Raw genomic sequence first — 18,530 nt, forward strand, 5'->3', positions numbered from 1 at the left:
AAAGAATACCATACAAAAGAGGAAACTCGGTGTTGATTATAAGGATTTTAGTTTTAGAATAGCTGTCTGACTTCAAAGAATAATGTCTCACCAGAGGAAACTTTGACCTTGAGATTAAAGAATGAAAAAAAGAAAGTATCAAAATACAGAGAATCATTAGAGTGTGTGTGTGTGTGCTCTTGACACAGGGAAGCAATATAATTTAGTGTTTATTAACTGCCTTGGGGCCTGGAACTTTTTTTGATAATCTGTGTCAAAAAGTAAGCACATATATGAAATTGTGCAGATTTCAGAAACATCACAGACTTCCTGAAACCAATGTTAAGGACCTCTGGTATAGTCGTAGACTTCTGTAGCTACTCTTGTAAATAAGCAAGTAGGAAAAAAAAATCATCCATAAGAAATGAGAAATTTACATAGGAATCTGGATTTTGCCCCTAAATTGCTATGAGTGTAAATAAATCACCTAAGCTTGCTAGCCCTCAGCTTTTCCACAAACTGAAATTTTTATCTACCCATAGGACAGTGTGGGTAATGTTTTTATGATTTTGTAAAAAAAAAAAAAAAAAAAAGTCAAGAGTGAATGAATACATGTGAAAGTACTTTGAGAAGTTATGATTTATTATTAGAGATATTAAGAATTAACCTAAAAAGAAACATAATTTCTTGGGTAACTGACATGTTGATCTAGCTCTCACTTTTATCTGCCTGGTCAGCAGACCATAGATTATAAGAAATATAGCAACTCTTGAACTTTACACTTCCTATTAGAAGGATGAGTCCCAGCCCCAGTTGCCCTTAGATACCCCATCTCTCTCTCTCTCCCTGCCGTATGATGACTATCCTGCAGTATTCACGAATGGCGCTTTCTGTCAAACTGATAGTAAAGCCATTCGTATTACTGGAGAACATTCGGTGTGAGTTAAAATACAAAGGAAAGGAAGTAGTTCCAGAGGAAATAAAACCCATGAACCAAAATTCAGTCTTTTTCACAAAAGCCCTGAAGTATTTGTTTCTTTCCCCTCTACCCCCCACAAGACCTGAGGCCCTGCGGACTCCACTGTCGTGTTCCCTATCAGAGGATCATACCTAGTAAGGCAACCTTCTTACTTCCCAAGGAAACGCTCCGGCAGAAGCACACTCAGTCCCCAGATATTAAAGCGTAAAAAGCTAGGATTAAGAATAAAGCTTATCTTTCACAGCCAGTGCTCCAGAGTTAAAGCCATTCACCAGGCCATGGTTAGATGTTAACCGGAGGTGCAAACTTAATGTGCAGAGTAAGCAGAGGCACCCTAAAACACGACACCGGCCCAAGTCTTCATGCTCCTGGGTGTCAGTATTTCCCATGCATTTCATTGTCTGAATTTTAATGAAAAAAACAAAATGAGAATGTGCATGGAGGAGCCAGTACTGATATTGAATCTTGACTGCTATTTACCACTCCTCAGAAAAATATATTAAACAAAATGCAGAGTCACGTAGTTTAAGCTACTGTCTATTTGTTCATAAAGGAAAATGCTTTATATGCAGAAATTTCAAGTGAGAGGAGATGTCAGGTCTCCAAAAGCAGCTATTATCAAACAAAGCAGCCAGAAAATTAATGCACTGCAGATGGCTGTGACCGCAACCTTGGATACGAGCCAGTGTCTTCGTCTCTCTTGGTAGGAGAGTTTTTGAACTCTCTCCTACCCACAAAGCCTCCTTAAATGTTCTAGTTCTTTGACATAAAATTCTTTCCCCTCTTTTACAGAGTATTGCTTTAACTGTCTAGTTTTTCTTTCCATAAACCCTTGCTGACCTTTACTACAAGTGAAGCACTAAAAAAGAATGGTAAATTGACAATAGTCAGGACATTGGTGTTAAATGTAAAGAGGAATGGGTCATTTAAAGAACAATCAGGTTGATTCTCCTCTTCCAAATCAAGGTCCCCCTTCCAGACAGCCTGCCTGTGTCTTCGTTCCATATCCAATTTATAAAGAGGTTTTTTTAAAATTTTTTTAAATGTTTATTTATCTTTGAGAGAGAGAGAGAGAGAGAGAGAGAGAGAGAGAGAGAGAGAGAGAGAGAAACATAGCACAAGCGGGGAAGGGGCACAGACAGAGGCAGACACAGAATCCAAAGCAGGCTCCAGGCCCCGAGCTGTCAGCACAGAGCCCAATGTGGGGCTCCAACTTACAAGCTGTGAGATCACGACCTTAGCCAAAGTCAGGCACTTAACCCGACTGAGCCACCCAGGTGCTCCTTGCCATATGCATTTTAAAGTGGCTCTTTATCCCAGGCAGCTAAAAGAGGGAATCTCCACTTTGTAAAATGGCTCCATCATCCCTTTATCTCCCTGGCTACAGAAGTTGAGCCATTCTGGAGGGTGTGTGTTCTTTTGTTCTTGCCAAACAAGTACACTCACCTGACTTCCAAATGACTGAAGAGTTTTGTGTTTTAAGTAGTACTTTATTCTGGTTAATTGAGAATTGCCACTTATATAAACCACCAACCAGGCTGCAAACAAAATAGGGCAAAAGACTCACAGTAGCAACTTCCTTTGCATTAGGAAAATGCACACCCAAGAGTTTAATAACAAAACCATACACCTTTTTACACAGTTGGTATTTTGTTTATGTGTATCATGACTAATAGTAATGGCTGTAATTCATCACAACAGAAAAGCAATCAACCGCTCTAGCTGTAGAAAATTAAAACTGATTGAGACCTTTTGTCTACCCTGGCAGAAGCTAATAATTACATCATTATTAACAATATAGCCAGTAGCCAAATTTTTTTAACTTCTTTTGGTTTAAGACAAAATAGAACAAAATCAAATTAATGTATTCAAGTTGAGTAATTCTGTGGAGCAGGCTACTCCCATGTTGATCTACCATTGGCAGAACATCCACTCTGGACTAAGGACTGTCCTAGGTGTTTGCACACTGGATTCATTTTATCCTCCCCACATCCACGGAGGCACGTTGGTGATAGATGAGGAACTATGAAAATGAAGTAACCAGCCCAGGAGCACAGAGCCAGGACACAGACTCAAATCCAGGGCCTGTCTCACTCCAAAGCCTCCATTCTAACCAATGAGCAACTACACTGTCGAACAAAGACCTTCTAGATGAGTACAGGAAACACCTGTCACAGGTACATACTCAAACACCTGGAAAACAAAACATTCTTCTTAGAAACCTTCTCTTAATTTTTGTGATCCAGAGTTTTCTGAAGGCTAAACAAAACTGGTATGTATACAGTCTCAGAGGATGTCCCCGGGCCATAGAATGTTCCCAACAACAGGCCAGGGACAGAGAGGAATAAAGGAAATGAAGAGTTATTAACCACACTCAGTGTCCTTAAGACCAAGCTCTGATGTCATTTATTTCCACCTTCCAAGAATACTGGGATGGCCCAGCATGGACAAGTGACAAATACTTGTCAATTAAGTTTGTGAAGATAATGGCAAATGCCACTGAGAAAGACTTGCATTAAACATTAACTCAAGCTAATGTCCCCTCCTTGCAAGGATGGCCAATGTGAGGTTAGGAGAGTCAGGTGCGTGGTTGGATGGAGCTGAACTGTGTTCTGAGTATGCACAAACTAGATTACAGAGCCTCAAAGGAAGTTTTCCCAGATGGATAGAAGAGTCCAACAAGTAGCAGCTCCCAAATCTGAAATGAACCTGTGTTCTTGGCTGGACTGTGACCATTTATTAGGCTCTAACTGATGGTCAGAAGCAGTGAGCAAGATGCTCCCTGTTACACAGCTCTGAGGGAGAGGGTAGGAAGAAACTTTGTTCTGATGTTCTCCCAGGGTGCCCCTGTGGCATCAGCCCTTTCATGAAAGAAGCCACCTTAAACTAAGTTATACAAAGTAGTTACTTGATTCATGTTTTCTCTCCTTCCTCTCTCCCTGACTCTTCCTTTATGGCAATCACATGATTGTCTTGGTCTGTCCCAGGCCAGTAGAGGAAGACATTCCCAGTCCCCCAAAACTGCACAGTGGTGGTAGTGGCCGGCTCAATCTCCCTTAAATAAGGTCCTACATCATGGGGGAGAAATTAGCACCATTAGAGGCCAAGTGTTCCTTTAACTCACTTTGTTCTCTCTTCTGCCTAACCCCTATGCCTAAGGGAGCTGCATGGGTTCTCTAAATTTCAATGATGGAACAGTTGACCATGGGCTAGTGTTCCCATGTATTCTCTCATCTCATACCTAACTCCCGTATTTATCAATAAAAGAAAAGTTTGTGGCTGCTTATGATTTTGTATTCCACCCTTATGAATGTTCTACTACTAAAAACATATAACGATTTTTATGGACCAATTGGAAATTTGAACGCTGATTCCATATTTAAAAATATTAAGGAAATATTAAATTTCTATTTAGGAGTGGGAATGATACTGTAATATTTGGGGTTTTTTAAAGAATGCATAGCTTTTGGGGCGCCAGGGTGACTCAGTCGGTTAAGCGTATGACTTGGTTTCAGCTCAGGTCATGATCTCACAGTTTGTGAGTTTGAGTCCTGTTTCAGGCTCTATGCTGACAGCATGGAGCCTGCTTGGGATCGTCTCTCTCTCCCTCTCTCTCTCTGCCCCTCCCCTGCTCTCTCTCTCTCTCTCTCTCTCTTTTTCAAAATAAATAAATAAACTTTAAAATATAAAAGAATGCATAGCTTTTATATCTATATATGAAAATATTTACAGATTGGATGATATGCTGTCTGGGATTTGTTTCAAAATAACATGGGAGGAGTTGTAGCAGGTGGGAGTATGGGTGAAACAAGATTTCCCTTGAATTAATTATTGCTGGAGCTGGGTAATGGGTTCATTGTACTAGGTTTGTTTTGGTTTTTCGGTGGTACTTTTTCTGTATGTGTGAGAACTTTTTGATAGTAAAAAGCTTTTTTAAAAAAGAATCAAAATTAGCTAGATTTAAAAAAATAAAATATAAAATATAATTGGTGACTTACTTTAATTCACATTAGGAAATTATATTTTTCAAAAAAACTTTAAAATATGTGCAATTTGCATGACTGAATGTTAAATGGAATAGGAAGATCTAAAACTGCACATAAAATACGGCATATACATAATTATTTACACATGCATATAAATGGAAGAAAAACTACATAAAATATGTATCAGAATTTTCCCTGGCTGGCAAGAATATATATTATTATTCTTTATTGTTACTTTTTTCTATTTTTCAAGTGTTCTGAAAAGAAAATATGTTTATAATTTCATAAAGTCCTTTTTATAAACTATACTCATAATGTTAGGGGAAAAATAGTTACAGAACTGAATGTGAAATTCAGTTATAAAATGGGTGTGAATGGTGTGTGTGTGTGTGTGTGTGTGTGTGTGTCTAAAACAAATAGCATCATATTGTTAATAGTGATTATCTCTGTGTGATAGCATCATTGGTCATTTTTATTTTTGTTTGACTCTCTGTATTTTCTGCAATTAACAAGAATTATGTTATAATCAGAAAAAACATGAAAAATTAAAGTTAGATTTATTGTACTTCTTTATAAGTAAAGGACTATCTCTATAGGGCAAACAACATACAAGTTTAAGAAACCATGCATTATATATAGTAAATATATATTATATACATTAGTATAATATTATCACTACATATAATGTCACTACATATAACCATATATTATAACCATATATTAAATTTTATATAATAACCACATAATACCTGTAAAGACAGGAGACTTTTAAATTCTCATTGAAGGTATATGTTGAGATTTTAAACAATGTTAATACAGAATCCTTTGCACAGCCACCATGACGTAGCGATACTCACAGATGATTCCTTCATAATCATGTTTCGTTTTCTGTCCAACTCCAGGGATATCTATGCCAATACCAGTCTTTGGACTACAGGATGATTCCAAGGTCTTTAAGAAAGGGAGCTGCTTACTTGCTGACGATAATTTCGTCCTGATCGGCTCTTTTGTGTCATTCTTCATTCCCTTAACCATCATGGTGATCACCTACTTTCTAACTATCAAGTCACTCCAGAAAGAAGCTACTTTGTGTGTGAGTGATCTTGGCACACGGGCCAAACTAGCTTCTTTCAGCTTCCTCCCTCAGAGTTCCCTGTCTTCAGAAAAACTCTTCCAGCGGTCAATCCACAGGGAACCAGGGTCCTATGGCAGAAGGACTATGCAGTCCATCAGCAATGAGCAAAAGGCCTGCAAGGTGCTGGGCATTGTCTTCTTTCTGTTTGTGGTGATGTGGTGCCCATTCTTCATCACGAACATAATGGCCGTCATCTGCAAAGAGTCTTGTAACGAGGATATCATCGGAGCCCTGCTCAATGTGTTTGTTTGGATCGGTTACCTCTCCTCAGCGGTCAACCCACTTGTGTATACACTGTTCAACAAGACCTACAGGTCAGCCTTTTCACGGTATATTCAGTGTCAGTACAAGGAAAATAAAAAACCATTGCAGTTAATTTTAGTGAACACTATACCGGCCTTGGCCTACAAATCTAGTCAACTCCAAATGGGACAAAAAAAGAATTCAAAGAAAGATGCCAAGACCACAGATAACGACTACAGTATGGTTGCTCTAGGAAAACAACATTCAGAAGATGCTCCTACAGACAATATTAACACAGTGAATGAAAAGGTTAGCTGTGTGTGATAGACTGGTTGCCATAGCAACCATGGAGGGCACACTGGGCAAATTTTTACCTATCTGGGGGAAAAAAAAGACAAAGGGGAGACTGGAAAAAAAATTAGGCCGATCTAGTAGAACCAATAATAATATTTATATGCCTCATTTTATTCTGTCAATGAAAAAAAAAAAAAGGCAGGGTTAAAAGACACAAAATGTGCACTTCAAAAATGTTCTGACAGCATTTCAGCTGTGAGCTTTACGATACTTATTTTTAACATTGTAAATGATATACATCTTTAAAATAATTAGCTTTTATTGTAAAATTATAATGAGGCCATAAATAAGTCTAAATTAACTTCTATTCCAAGTGGAAACCTTGCTCCTACGTTAGTTGATGGCATGAGTTGGTTACCTATTGCTGTAAATAACAATAGCTACAAATAGTGAGAAGTTGGGTGAATATAATACAATGACCTCTTAAAGAAAAATCCTCTTTAAAACTTATGCTACATATTTTGAACAACAACAAAAAAGACACTAACGACGGTGTTATGAAATCTGTATTGTTAAGATAATTAAATGAAATACTTGACAACTTTTTCATTCCTGCTTTTTCACAGATGTCGTTTTGAAATATTCACAAAGTTGCTGACATTTGCTGCATTTCAACTTAATTCTTCAAAGAAGTGAAAAAGTTTTAAAATGTTATTTAATAACTACTGCTGCTTCCTCTTCTACTATTTGTGCTTTATTCTGAATTTCCAATGTGGTCTTGTTTAGTGTTTCTTCTCATAGGTAAACTATCAAAAGGATAACTTAACATTACCAAATACATTTCTAGAAACTGCTTCTCCTAAACGACACCATAGTGGTGTTTGGTAACTCGCTGTTTAATGACTGCACCGTGCATGCGCTCCGTTGAGCAGTAAGCAGTATTGATGTAACTGTGTCAAGATTGAGGAATAAACTCAGGTTTTTGGCTACTGCCAGCAGTCTTAGGAGATCTCTGTAAAATAAATGCAGGTGACTTTCCCATTGGCACCCACCAGGTAAATTGATGCTTTCTGATCAATTAATCTCTATTATTTGCCAAAATTGTTCAGCTTTGGTCTCACGATCATCTACTGAGTGTACATTATCTGTGAAGAAATTTCCTGGGTACTGAGGATATAAAAATAATTAAAACAAGATCCCTGCTTTTAAAGCAAATGACCTAATTGGAAGAGTCCTTGTCAAAAATATTAATTAACAGACATTTTGAGAATTTGTTCAAACTATTTCCTTCTACGTAGTTCAGAAAAAGGCTTGTTTTGACCCTGAGGGTAATTTTCTCAGTAAGTTTCCTGATTGGTTGTCGATGAATATCAACCAAATGACCGAGAGGGGAAATATTACATGAGGTCAAAATTTGTAATTAGTTTAGAAATATACACCTCAACCTGGGCCCAACCTATGACTACCAAAGTTTGGAGCAAAATTTTGGTTCATTTCCATAAAAACTAACTTCTTGATTACTTACTAACACTGGACTCCATAAAAAAAAAAAAAAAGCAATAATATAATGCTATGTAAAAAAGTTTGCTAAAGAGAGAAAGACTAACAGCAGTTAATTCACCTTGACGTCACTCGAGATTCAATTACATATCCTTACCAAAATAGAAGTTAGGTATGAGATTACAATACTGAAGCATTTCTATTGAATGAAAAAAAGTGTTTTGCACTAAGCCATTTGAAAAATATTATGGATTTGAAAACTAAAGAATGTGGGAAATGCCACTGTGTAATTTGGAAATGTATTAAGACTATCCAATTATGTCCTTGTAGATACATTGAAAGATATGTATTTCAAAGCTAGAATTTATAGTAAGCCACTTGTATCAAGGCTGCATTTGAACTGAACTACTTTAATGATTACACCATACTAACTGATAAAACTACAAATGTTAAAAAATCTCTTCTCTACTGTATTTTGCCTTAGTTTGTAACTCTGCACATCTCATTAAATATTAGAGAAAAAATTCCAGATTCTATCCCCATACACTCAATCTTGATCAGAATGAACATAAATACTGCCTGACAGATATCTTTTGACTACATATATATTACAAATGTGTATGTGTTTTCTTTCCATAAGTATCTATTCAAGTGTATATAGACAACCATGTATCTGCGTACATGTACAGACATGTTCTCATGCACTTTATTCGATATTTATATATTTATATGGAGAAAAAGCAAGAAGTCATTAATGAAAACCTTCAATATATACACATGTGTGCATGTTTGTATCCTGTCCATTAAAATGTGAATTCATGTTCTAATGTTTCTATGACCTTCCATTGCGGTCAAAGGCAGATTAAAATGTAACAGAAGTATCAGCTCTTTAAATAAACTGGAAATTCACCTGATTTTATGGGAAGACTTTAACACAATTCTGTAAGGGTGGTGAAAACAATAGTCCTTATATACAGTTGAGTGATCTTGAATAAAATGGTACCTTTGGGCCCTTTGTTTAGTCTAGGGACTTTCTGACTACTAAGGATTTCAAAAATACACCCCCGGCCCCAGTGAAACACGGTGCTTGAATGATTTATGGATCTGTGATTAAAGGACTCACTCCTAGTCAATACTATTAAAATACAGTGATCAACCTTACTCTACTTTAAGTTGAATGGTAGATTGTTCTATATTTAAAGAAAGGAATTAAATGCCATACCTAATTAGGGGAAACACTCAGTTTAGACATACTTAATCTACTTGGCCACAGCGGCACCTCATGGTCATTTTTTAAAGTGCTACCGTAGCCAAATTGAACTAAGTTACTGTACTGCTTTTGGCAAAGGGTGCTTTTCCCATTTGCGCATCTATGAAACATGTTCATAAAGTGTTAAATTATTCTGTGCCATATATAATAAATACAGTGAAGATTATTTTGTGTAATGATTTTAATCAAGGTAATTCTAAAAGATTTCAAGAAAGAAGGAATAATTATCAATAAAGTCTACTCAAAAATCAATGCAATTATGTGAGTCCATAGTTCTGTCTGCCAAAGGGAGTGACCCACACCTTTCAGATACTCACACTAGGAACTCCATGTATCATTTAGATATTTTGAGAGAACAAAACCTGTTCTTCTGAAGTTCAGTGACTCAACTAGGACTTACCTGCTTAGGATTCAGCTTCCAGTTATCTGCAGCAGAGACACTACACATTTGGTCACTCTGTCTGGTTGCACACAGCCCAGAAACACAGAACTGCTGCTGTAACCCCAACACATGCACACAGGTACTGATGGCCACGTGTGTACAGGCGTACCCCAAGACATGCACGGGTGCATTCACACAAACAGTACACACATTTTCACAGGAGATAATTTCAGGAATTAAAGTAAACCAAGAAGACACAGTATCATTGAATAAACTGGAAAGCTGCCTTGATTTGTCATTTCACCTCTAAATGTTGGAAAAGTTTATGAAATAGGGACAGCAGGTATCTTTTCCAGGTGTTTACAGCTCCCTGTATGGAGTACCTACCACGTGCCAGGCATTAAGCTGTTCGATTTGTTTGCTTCACCTAATGGAATCTTCACAACAATCCTATAAAGCAGGTATTATTATGCCTTATTTTTCATAGCTAAAGAAACTGAGATTCAGAACAGTTAGTAATGTGGCCAATGTCCCACAGCTGCCAAAAAAAGAAAAAGTGGCAAGCCTGGCTCATCTGACTCCGAAAAATAAGTTCTTGTTTCTACCCAATCTGGCAGAGAACAAAGAGAACTGAGTTTAGAACCAAAGGATGCGCGATCCCATCTTGGCTTGGACAAATCACTTAATAACCCCGTGTCTCAATTTCATTGTCTCTAAAAATGGAGCTATTAGCACCTGTCCTGACTGACAGCATCACTTAAATGAGGTCATGACTATAGCTGTGCTTGATAACCTGTAAAGCACTATGTAAATGTAATAACTGTTGTTATTAAAAAGAAAAAAAAAACACAGCCATTATATATTATTAGCTATCAGAGCAAAAAGTAGACAAATTGTGGGATAGTCAATATTATTATTCAATAGTTTCCACATTCTGTGAATACTCTCATTTTTAATTTTTTTTTTTTTTTTACTTCTGCTTTGTCCTCACCATGATGCAGCATTCCCTTTGCTGGTACTCTTTCTTCCTGCTCACATCAAAACTTGCCCATTCTATGACCCATTCCATTAGGTTTCTCCTCTTTGCTGGAGCACCAATAAGTAATTCAGGCTGATAAACTATTGTCTATCACTGAGGTCCCTTTAGCTGTTCACCATGATATTAATCCAAAAGGTAAAACTTTAGCACCAGGAAGACAAGTGAGAAAGAAATTTAGGGACAAGAAATAGTCTCCTGGTATCACTCAAATGACCCACAGAAAAACAAGCACCTTCAGAAACTCCATAATTTATATAAAGTTTTATAACTTAATATTAAATTTCAATCCATAATAATAACAGCGATTTGAAAGAAAACATCTGATTTCTAAGATTTGATTTTAACTGAGAACACTAATAATATTACCAAGTTTATCTCAAGTTTAATACCCAATGGACATTTGCCCCAGTCGCTATGCAGTAAGACAAAAATTTTGTTAAATTTTTATTATTTTAACAGGTGGCTTGTTAAAACAAATGGTTTCCCTATTTTCCCTAGTGGTACATACCCCAGTCTTACCTCTATTCTTCGTTTTAGATATTTAACAACAGTATATCCACCTTAGCTAACACATGATGGGCGGTTTTCACCCCCAATTGGAGCCTCAGGATTTGATGTAACCCTATTGTCATGGAAGACTGAGGAAGGAAACCGAGGTTCAGTCTGCTGCTACTTTCTGAACCTGCACAAACAAAGCCTCTCTTCCCTTGAGTGTATACTATGGGACTAGAGTCACTGATCTTTTCAAAAGGTCTCTTCTAGGTTTATGCTCATCTCAATGCTACGGAGTCCAGTCAAGGCTTTGATGAACCAAGACACAGCTTCATGACCAAAGAACATTCTGGAACAATACTCACATTCTCTTAAATTCTTTTAGATGAATTGCAAATAAATGACAGTTTTAAGTTTTATATGGGAATATTATGAGAAAAATCAAAGTTTTAATGATCCAAGGAGTTTCTAAGATATGAGACCAAGAGTCAGATTATCAACACAAATGATCCCTAACGTGGCATTTTTCTTACAATCAGCCTCCCTTCTGCACAGTTTCTAGCTGCTACCAGATATCAGGTTGCACTTTATAACAGCCCCCGAGCTTCCTGAAGAACAAGTACTCTCACTATTTAAGTTCAATTTCCTTAGAGGGTTAAATTTTTAAAGCTCAAAAAGATTTAGATATCATGGTGCAGAGGAGGTCTCTTTTTAACTGCTAGATTTTTATTGAAAGTGAGCCAAGGTCATTTAAGTTTTTATTTATAATTAAGATTATAACATCTTCAAAGGTGTTTATTCTGGCTTCTGGAGCACAGCACAATCTGTACTTCCTGTCCTACATTTATTTCAGATATTGAAAGGTAATAATATGCTATTATTCTGATGATCTTGTCTACTTGGGGTGACCCCAAGTACAGAGCCAAGACAAGAACTTGAGTGCAGATTGTTTATGTGGAGCATGATCCCAAGAAGCAGATAGAATTTGGGAATAAGTCAAGTCTATTTAAGGGTATGGTACCAAGGATCCACAGACAGTTAGGGATCAATTCCCCTACCAGGAGATGCCTTGGAACTCTTCACTGCAGATGGAACTAAAATCAAAGGTGGGCCAAAAGCAACCGGTTGAGCTTGCATGAAGGTTTTACTCAGTTGGTGACTAACCATAGTCTCAAAAATCAATATGCATCCTGAACAGAAAATGCTGTTATTATGGTTAGTAACAATACTTAAACAAGCATACATTCATATTGTACAATCACGTCTAAAATTATTACTGAGACCGTCAAACACATTTCTTATAGAATGAAACTCAGTAATTCCTTCCAGCTTTGCTAAGACAGTTCTGGTTAGCCATCACCATTCCCACAGGAGCTGCAGAAGACCTAGAAAAGTTCTCTCACATCCAAATAAGTGACTAATTCTCTGTATGAGCTCTACTTATTTAGCCTATGTAATGGTTCTAAACTACTAAAATATAAGGAACAAAAAGAAACATACTCAATAAATTAAAAAGCTAGAGAAGCTTATACATCATCTGATCCAGGATTCTCTTTTAGCAGAAATGGTGATAAAGAGCCAGGGAAATAAGAGAAATTATGCAAGGCCACCTGGCCAAGCAGCTGATCAGAGCCAGCAATAGGATCAGGGCCTCACATCTTCCAATCTCTAGATTTCTCCTTTTATATGAGAAAAGGATCTAAGAAGGGCCCATTGGTCCATGGTTTATATGGCGTATTTATTCATATAACCAAAAATATATTTAAATAAGGTTGAGAAACCAGTGCTGCAACACTCTCTCAACATGCTTGTCAGTGAGGGTCTACTATGTTTATGTTATATCTCACACATCGTCTAGTGTAGGAAGTTTCAAGATGAAATTACTCCCGGGGTGCCTGGATGGCTCAGTCAGTTGATCATCTGAATTCAGCTCAGGTCATGATCTCACAAGTCATGGGTTTGAGCCCCAAGTCCGGCTTCAGCACCTAAGCCTGCTTGGGATTCTCTATCTTCCTCTCTCTAATTAACACACTTACCCATGATGCTTCTTGAGAGACTGCATCTGATAGGTGTCCCCAGGGCATGCCACCTCTCTCACACTGATGTTTCAGTGACTATAGACCCTAGTGAAAAGCAGATTCATGTGGGCCACTGGCAAAAGTGTTAAAAATATTGAAATTGGAAGTTAATTTTAAAGGGGGGAAAAATTAAAACTAGATATAATGTTCAATATCATTATCTCCAGGCTCTACTATCAATGTCCTGCATTCTACAACACAGGTTCACAATAGTTTATATAAAGAAGACTATCCAAAAGCTGGGAACTGAGTCAACATAGACAAGCAAACAGAGAAGAATTTTTTTTAATAAGAAAAAAAATTAAAAAGAAATAAAACGATGATAAAATTCAAAACTAATTTGCTCAGCATGTACTCATTTAATAACTTGTCTGATACTCTGAACATGAGAAATATCTAGAAGTATTTAATTTCTAAAAATGAGATGGTGCGTTTTTTTTCTGAGTTAGCAGGAAATAGGAAATGTTCGTTATTCATGAGTGATTATGAGTATGACAAATTTAATTCAACTAAACATTTCCAAGACTGAAGAGCAAGAGTGATTTGCATGAAAATGTCATGCTATTCTCAGCCTTCAGTTCACCAGAGAAATTGTCTTTGATAAATTCATCCCTGTACTTGTCTACAGTAGTATGTGAAGTTCTGACTCACATTTGGTCCTCCATCTGTCCACCAGATAGACCTAACCAACTTGCACCACTCAAAAGGAATAATTCTTGTCACCCTTAGAATTGTAATGGTAATCATGATGCAAATATCATGTTATCTCAATTCATGTTAAGCATAATAAATAAAACACTGAAGCTATAGGTGCATTTATATAATCTTCTGGTTTAGGAAATTTGCTTAATACTTTGAATTTGAAACACAAATTTGAATTTGCCAATGACTTTGAAAGACAAATTATTTCCCCCTTGGAGAAGAATTTTTTTTATTTGAATTCAATAATAACTTGCATTGCTAAGGGTTTTGAGTGGTCCTACTTGGTTCTAAGAATTCATGCAAAGTACAGCCAGCTACTTGTAGGTAGATGATAACGTGTATATGAACATAAACTACAGTGTTTTGCCATCTTTTTGAAATCATGGAATTAAACCCAGAACTATCCAATCTTTCTTCCTTACAGTAGGAAGGAAAGCAGAAGGAAGAATGTAAAAGGAAGACACTGACATTACTATTTATTGAGCAACTATTTGGTACTAAGGGCTTTCACATATGTAATCACAGTGATACGTATGTCCATCTGTCTATAGTGTATCTCACTATAACCAGTGAGGAAATTGGGTCTCAAAGGGAAATTGGCCCAGTTTCCCTAAGCTAACGACTACAATCAGAATTCAAGTTCAGAGCTGTATGACTGTTATGCTTTTACTGTTTCCTCTTTCCACTATGCCAAAGATCAGAAAACAGCTTCTACAAACAGCCAAGTAGTATATATCTTAGGTTTTGTGGACCATACAATCTGTCAGAACCATGCAGCTCTTCTGCTGTAGTGTGAAAGCAGACAAAGACAATAAGCAAATGAGAGGACATGACTGTCTCCCATTAAAACTGTATTTATAAAAATAGGTGGCAGGCCAAATTTGGCCGTTGGGTTGGGCTAGCCACCCTCTGGAATACACCATCCAGCAACAGTAATAATTACAACAAACACAATAACTATGACATATTCTACCATCACAACTATTCATTTGGACCCTTACTGAATGCTAAGTATTGTTTGGTCCTTTAATATATCATTTCATTTAATCCTTACAGCATCAACACTAAATGCTTGATACTATTATTATCTCCATTCTGCAAATAAGGAAATTCAAGATTAAGGGACTTGACCAAGCTCACACATAGTAAATGGCAGAGCTGGATTTTTGAATCAACAGTCCATATTCTCAGCCACTTGCTCTATTTCTTCCCTACTCCAGAAATGTAAGAGCAAATCTCCATCATGCCTACATTATGTCCAAGATTGTTCTTCCTAAGTTAAATTAAAAAAAAAAAAAAGGTGAACAGAACTCTAACCTTGTCGAGGGACAACCCCTCCTAACTTCACTAACCTATAATGCAGAGTACAGGAGACATTGCTGAATAAACATTTTAACCTGTGAGTATAGTTCATCATCAACATGATTAATGCTTACCTAAAGGATCATTCCGGATCTTATAAGATACAATCACCATATATTGATTGCTGTCTCTTCTCTTGGCTTACCTTCATACCCAGAGAATGTATGTCACGTTAAGTTCCTCCCAAAGAAGGCTAAAATGAACAAACCTTATGTCCTTCATGCTAGTAGAATTATGCTTAAAAATACATTTCTGCTGTTTCCTTTCTATATCTTGCACTAATGAATAAAAGAATGAATTTGAACTAATGATAAAAATACTATTTAAAATGAGTGTTAGACATGCTGGTTTGTTGAAAAATGTCCTCAAATTCCTTCAGAGAACATGGAATTTATTGTCAGGAGGCACACAAAATGAGTAAGGAGGAATCACAAATGTTAAGTAGACTTCCCAGAAGCCAAAAAGAAAAGCCCAGTTTCATAAGAAATCTAAGATCTGAGGTTACGCAGGCACCAGTTATTCCACCTTGATTAGAGGGTTTGATCATCCATGGGACCCAGCTACTCCCTCTCAGCCTGTTCCTCTCTGTGCTTCTTTAACTCCTCCTGCACCTACCAGTTGGCTTCTTTCCAGGTTCTCCTTACTTGTAACACTCTCACTCATGGTCCACCATAACCTCTCTCTACTTCATGGACTTCCATCTTCTACACCTGCCACTAGTTACTTGATCTTTGTTGTACTACCCTGTTCAGATTTCTAAAAGATGGTGATCAAGTTGGTAGTTGGTCCATACTCTCCCTATTTAGGCAGAGATTTTGTTCTGAGCCCCTCTTATGGTCCACTACCATGGTAAGGCCAGATGCCCATCCCAATCCAATCAGCTGTGTGGACTGTGCAGAATGTACCCTCCAACTTCCATTGGGTCCCTGGACAGAAGAAGAATTTTCATGTAACAGGTTAAGAAGTGTTCAGTACTGTGTCTAATCAGCACCTTATATGAAAAGGTAAAAAATCTATTGACTTACTATTCTGTTAAGGAAAGCCATTTCTTTCAAATAACACTCCTATTTTTCCCCTTGTAATACAATAATTTCCAATTTCCTACCTGTTACCTAGTCTATAAAACAGAACAGTCACATTTTAAAGAATGTTACCAAAAAGCGAGGCAGCCAATTTTCTTTTATGGGGCAATCTGCAAAACAGTCATTGCTAAAAAATACAGAAGCTTAAATATGAAACCCAGAAAATACAATGGACAGGAGATGAACCAAACTCAATGACGCTTTTCCAGCACTCTCCCTAGGAACTGTGATTTGATGACCTCAACAAGTAACAGTGTACTGTGATTAAAATAGCCATCTTACAATCTAAAGAAAATTAGACAACACAGAAGAATAAATCTGCCAAGCCTCAGTAGAGGAGGAAATCATTTAGTAGCTGAGTTGGAAACATTTGTGTTATTGACTGGGCTAGCAGAGTCCTCCAAACACCTGACCCTGATGTTATGAAGACAAACCTAGGAGAAGAAAGGCAAAGAATGACACAAGTGGCCTGCAGCCCTCAGTACAATGCCCAGCTTATACCCATGAGCAGAGAGGAGCATGGGTTTAGTTATCTGCAAACCAAGACTCTAAGAAGAAATGAGGGAATTAACTACAGGATGTTAATAAAAATAAGCTAATAAAATATTTTCCCCTGTAATGCAGCAAGCATTGTTTGAGTTATTCCATATTCCTTGGATTCACAATAACAAGAAGTTACACCAGAGAGCTAGGGGGCTTTATTTTAGTGAAAATTGCACCAATTCAAAGTTCATGGTAAGGCCATTAGGGGAGGTTGTGTTTTAAACCTAATGGGAAAACACTTAGGAAAATGTTAGAAAGGGCATGGGTTTAGGAGTTTAATATAGACATTACTTCAGATTCTGCCTCTACTATTTAATGCGGCTGTATGAGAAAATTACTTCACCTCTGTGAGACTAATCTGTTAAATGGGGATGCTACTACCTCATGGTGTTGTAAGAACTAAAGGTAGATCCTCAGACAGCATTTGACCTATTCTAGATGATGACTATTAACGTCACCAGCTAGAGAGCAAAGACACAACTCTGCTTATTAAGAGCATCTGCCTGCCTATCTCTCACACAAAGGAGGACCAAAATGAAGGCAAAGGGATCTCTAGAGCTACCAAGTCATAGGCAAAATTTACACCTGAGGTCTGGCAAGCCTCTCAAACCAATCTATCCCTACCCTGCTTTTCCTTTGGTGTTTATATAATAATGTGGGCTGGCAAGGAAAAAAAAAAAAAAAAAACAACCCACGATTGTTTGGGGCTTTTTACCTGTAGGGATTTAAAAGGAATAATTTCATTTGCCTACTTCCACCTGTCTCTAAAACTCTGTGGGCTCCTTGCCACAAGGGGGTTGGTGAACAGGCCCGTTTCAGACCTACCAAGACTGTGTTCTATCAGAAGCACAGAAGACAGAGCTAATGCTTTAAACTGCAGGTGGAGGTGATGGTCTGCAACACAGGTTCCCTGAGTTTCAGAAAAGTGCAGGTTGAGCATTTCTATAAGTGAGAAAGATTTGTCCTCTACCCCATCCAGGGCCCTGGGACTCAGGAATGCTTCTGTCTGGCTCCCAGTGAATGGCAGAGAACAGAAAAGCAGATGCCTTTGCAAAAGCACTCCAGGCCTGGGGCACCCGGGTGGCTCAGTCAGTTAAGCGTCTGACTTCAGCTCAGGTCATGATCTTGTGGTTTGTGACTTTGAGCCTTGTGTTGGGCCCTGTGCTAATAGCTCAGAGCCTGGAGCCTACTTCAGATTCTGTATCTCCCTCTTTCTCTCCACCCCTCCCATGCTCATGCTCTGTCTCTCTCTGTTTCTCAATAATAAATAAATGTTAAAAATAAATAAATAATAATAAAAAAAAAAAGCACTCCAGACCTGATGAAGGCCTGGGCGGTATATGCTTCCCACACTCCCTCCTCAGCACAGCCATAGCCATGAGTGTCTCCAAGTTTCTGGACGATGACCTTTGGATTCTTACAAAGTAAAATAATCGACTCCCTGGCAACAGTGACCAAACTGGA

General features: G+C 37.6%; 1 protein-coding gene and 1 long non-coding RNA gene across 3 annotated transcripts in view; one reads left to right on the forward strand and one right to left on the reverse strand.

The window, feature by feature from the left end:
* HTR2A (5-hydroxytryptamine receptor 2A) overlaps positions 1-9,864 on the forward strand; it is a 60,138-nt gene extending 50,274 nt beyond the window's left edge. The window contains exons 3-4 of one of the 2 annotated variants that reach the window (XM_053215511.1): positions 5,847-6,631; positions 7,243-9,864. In XM_053215511.1, the coding sequence (XP_053071486.1) occupies positions 5,847-6,631; positions 7,243-7,254 (797 nt within the window). In that variant the 3' untranslated portion in view covers positions 7,255-9,864. Of the gene's footprint in view, positions 1-5,846 lie in introns of both variants that reach the window. The other variant, XM_015068908.3, reaches the window with a different exon arrangement.
* Positions 1-18,530, reverse strand: part of LOC113600994 (uncharacterized) — a 51,564-nt gene that overhangs the window by 17,447 nt on the left and 15,587 nt on the right. Inside the window, exons 2-3 of the long non-coding RNA XR_008295521.1 lie at positions 15,516-15,621; positions 13,336-13,422 (exon numbers count right to left, since the gene is read on the reverse strand). This is a non-coding gene — a long non-coding RNA (uncharacterized LOC113600994). The remainder of the gene's footprint in view (positions 1-13,335; positions 13,423-15,515; positions 15,622-18,530) is intronic.

The sequence above is a fragment of the Acinonyx jubatus genome, chromosome A1 (genome assembly GCF_027475565.1).
Source record: "Acinonyx jubatus isolate Ajub_Pintada_27869175 chromosome A1, VMU_Ajub_asm_v1.0, whole genome shotgun sequence".
NCBI lineage: Eukaryota > Metazoa > Chordata > Mammalia > Carnivora > Felidae > Acinonyx > Acinonyx jubatus.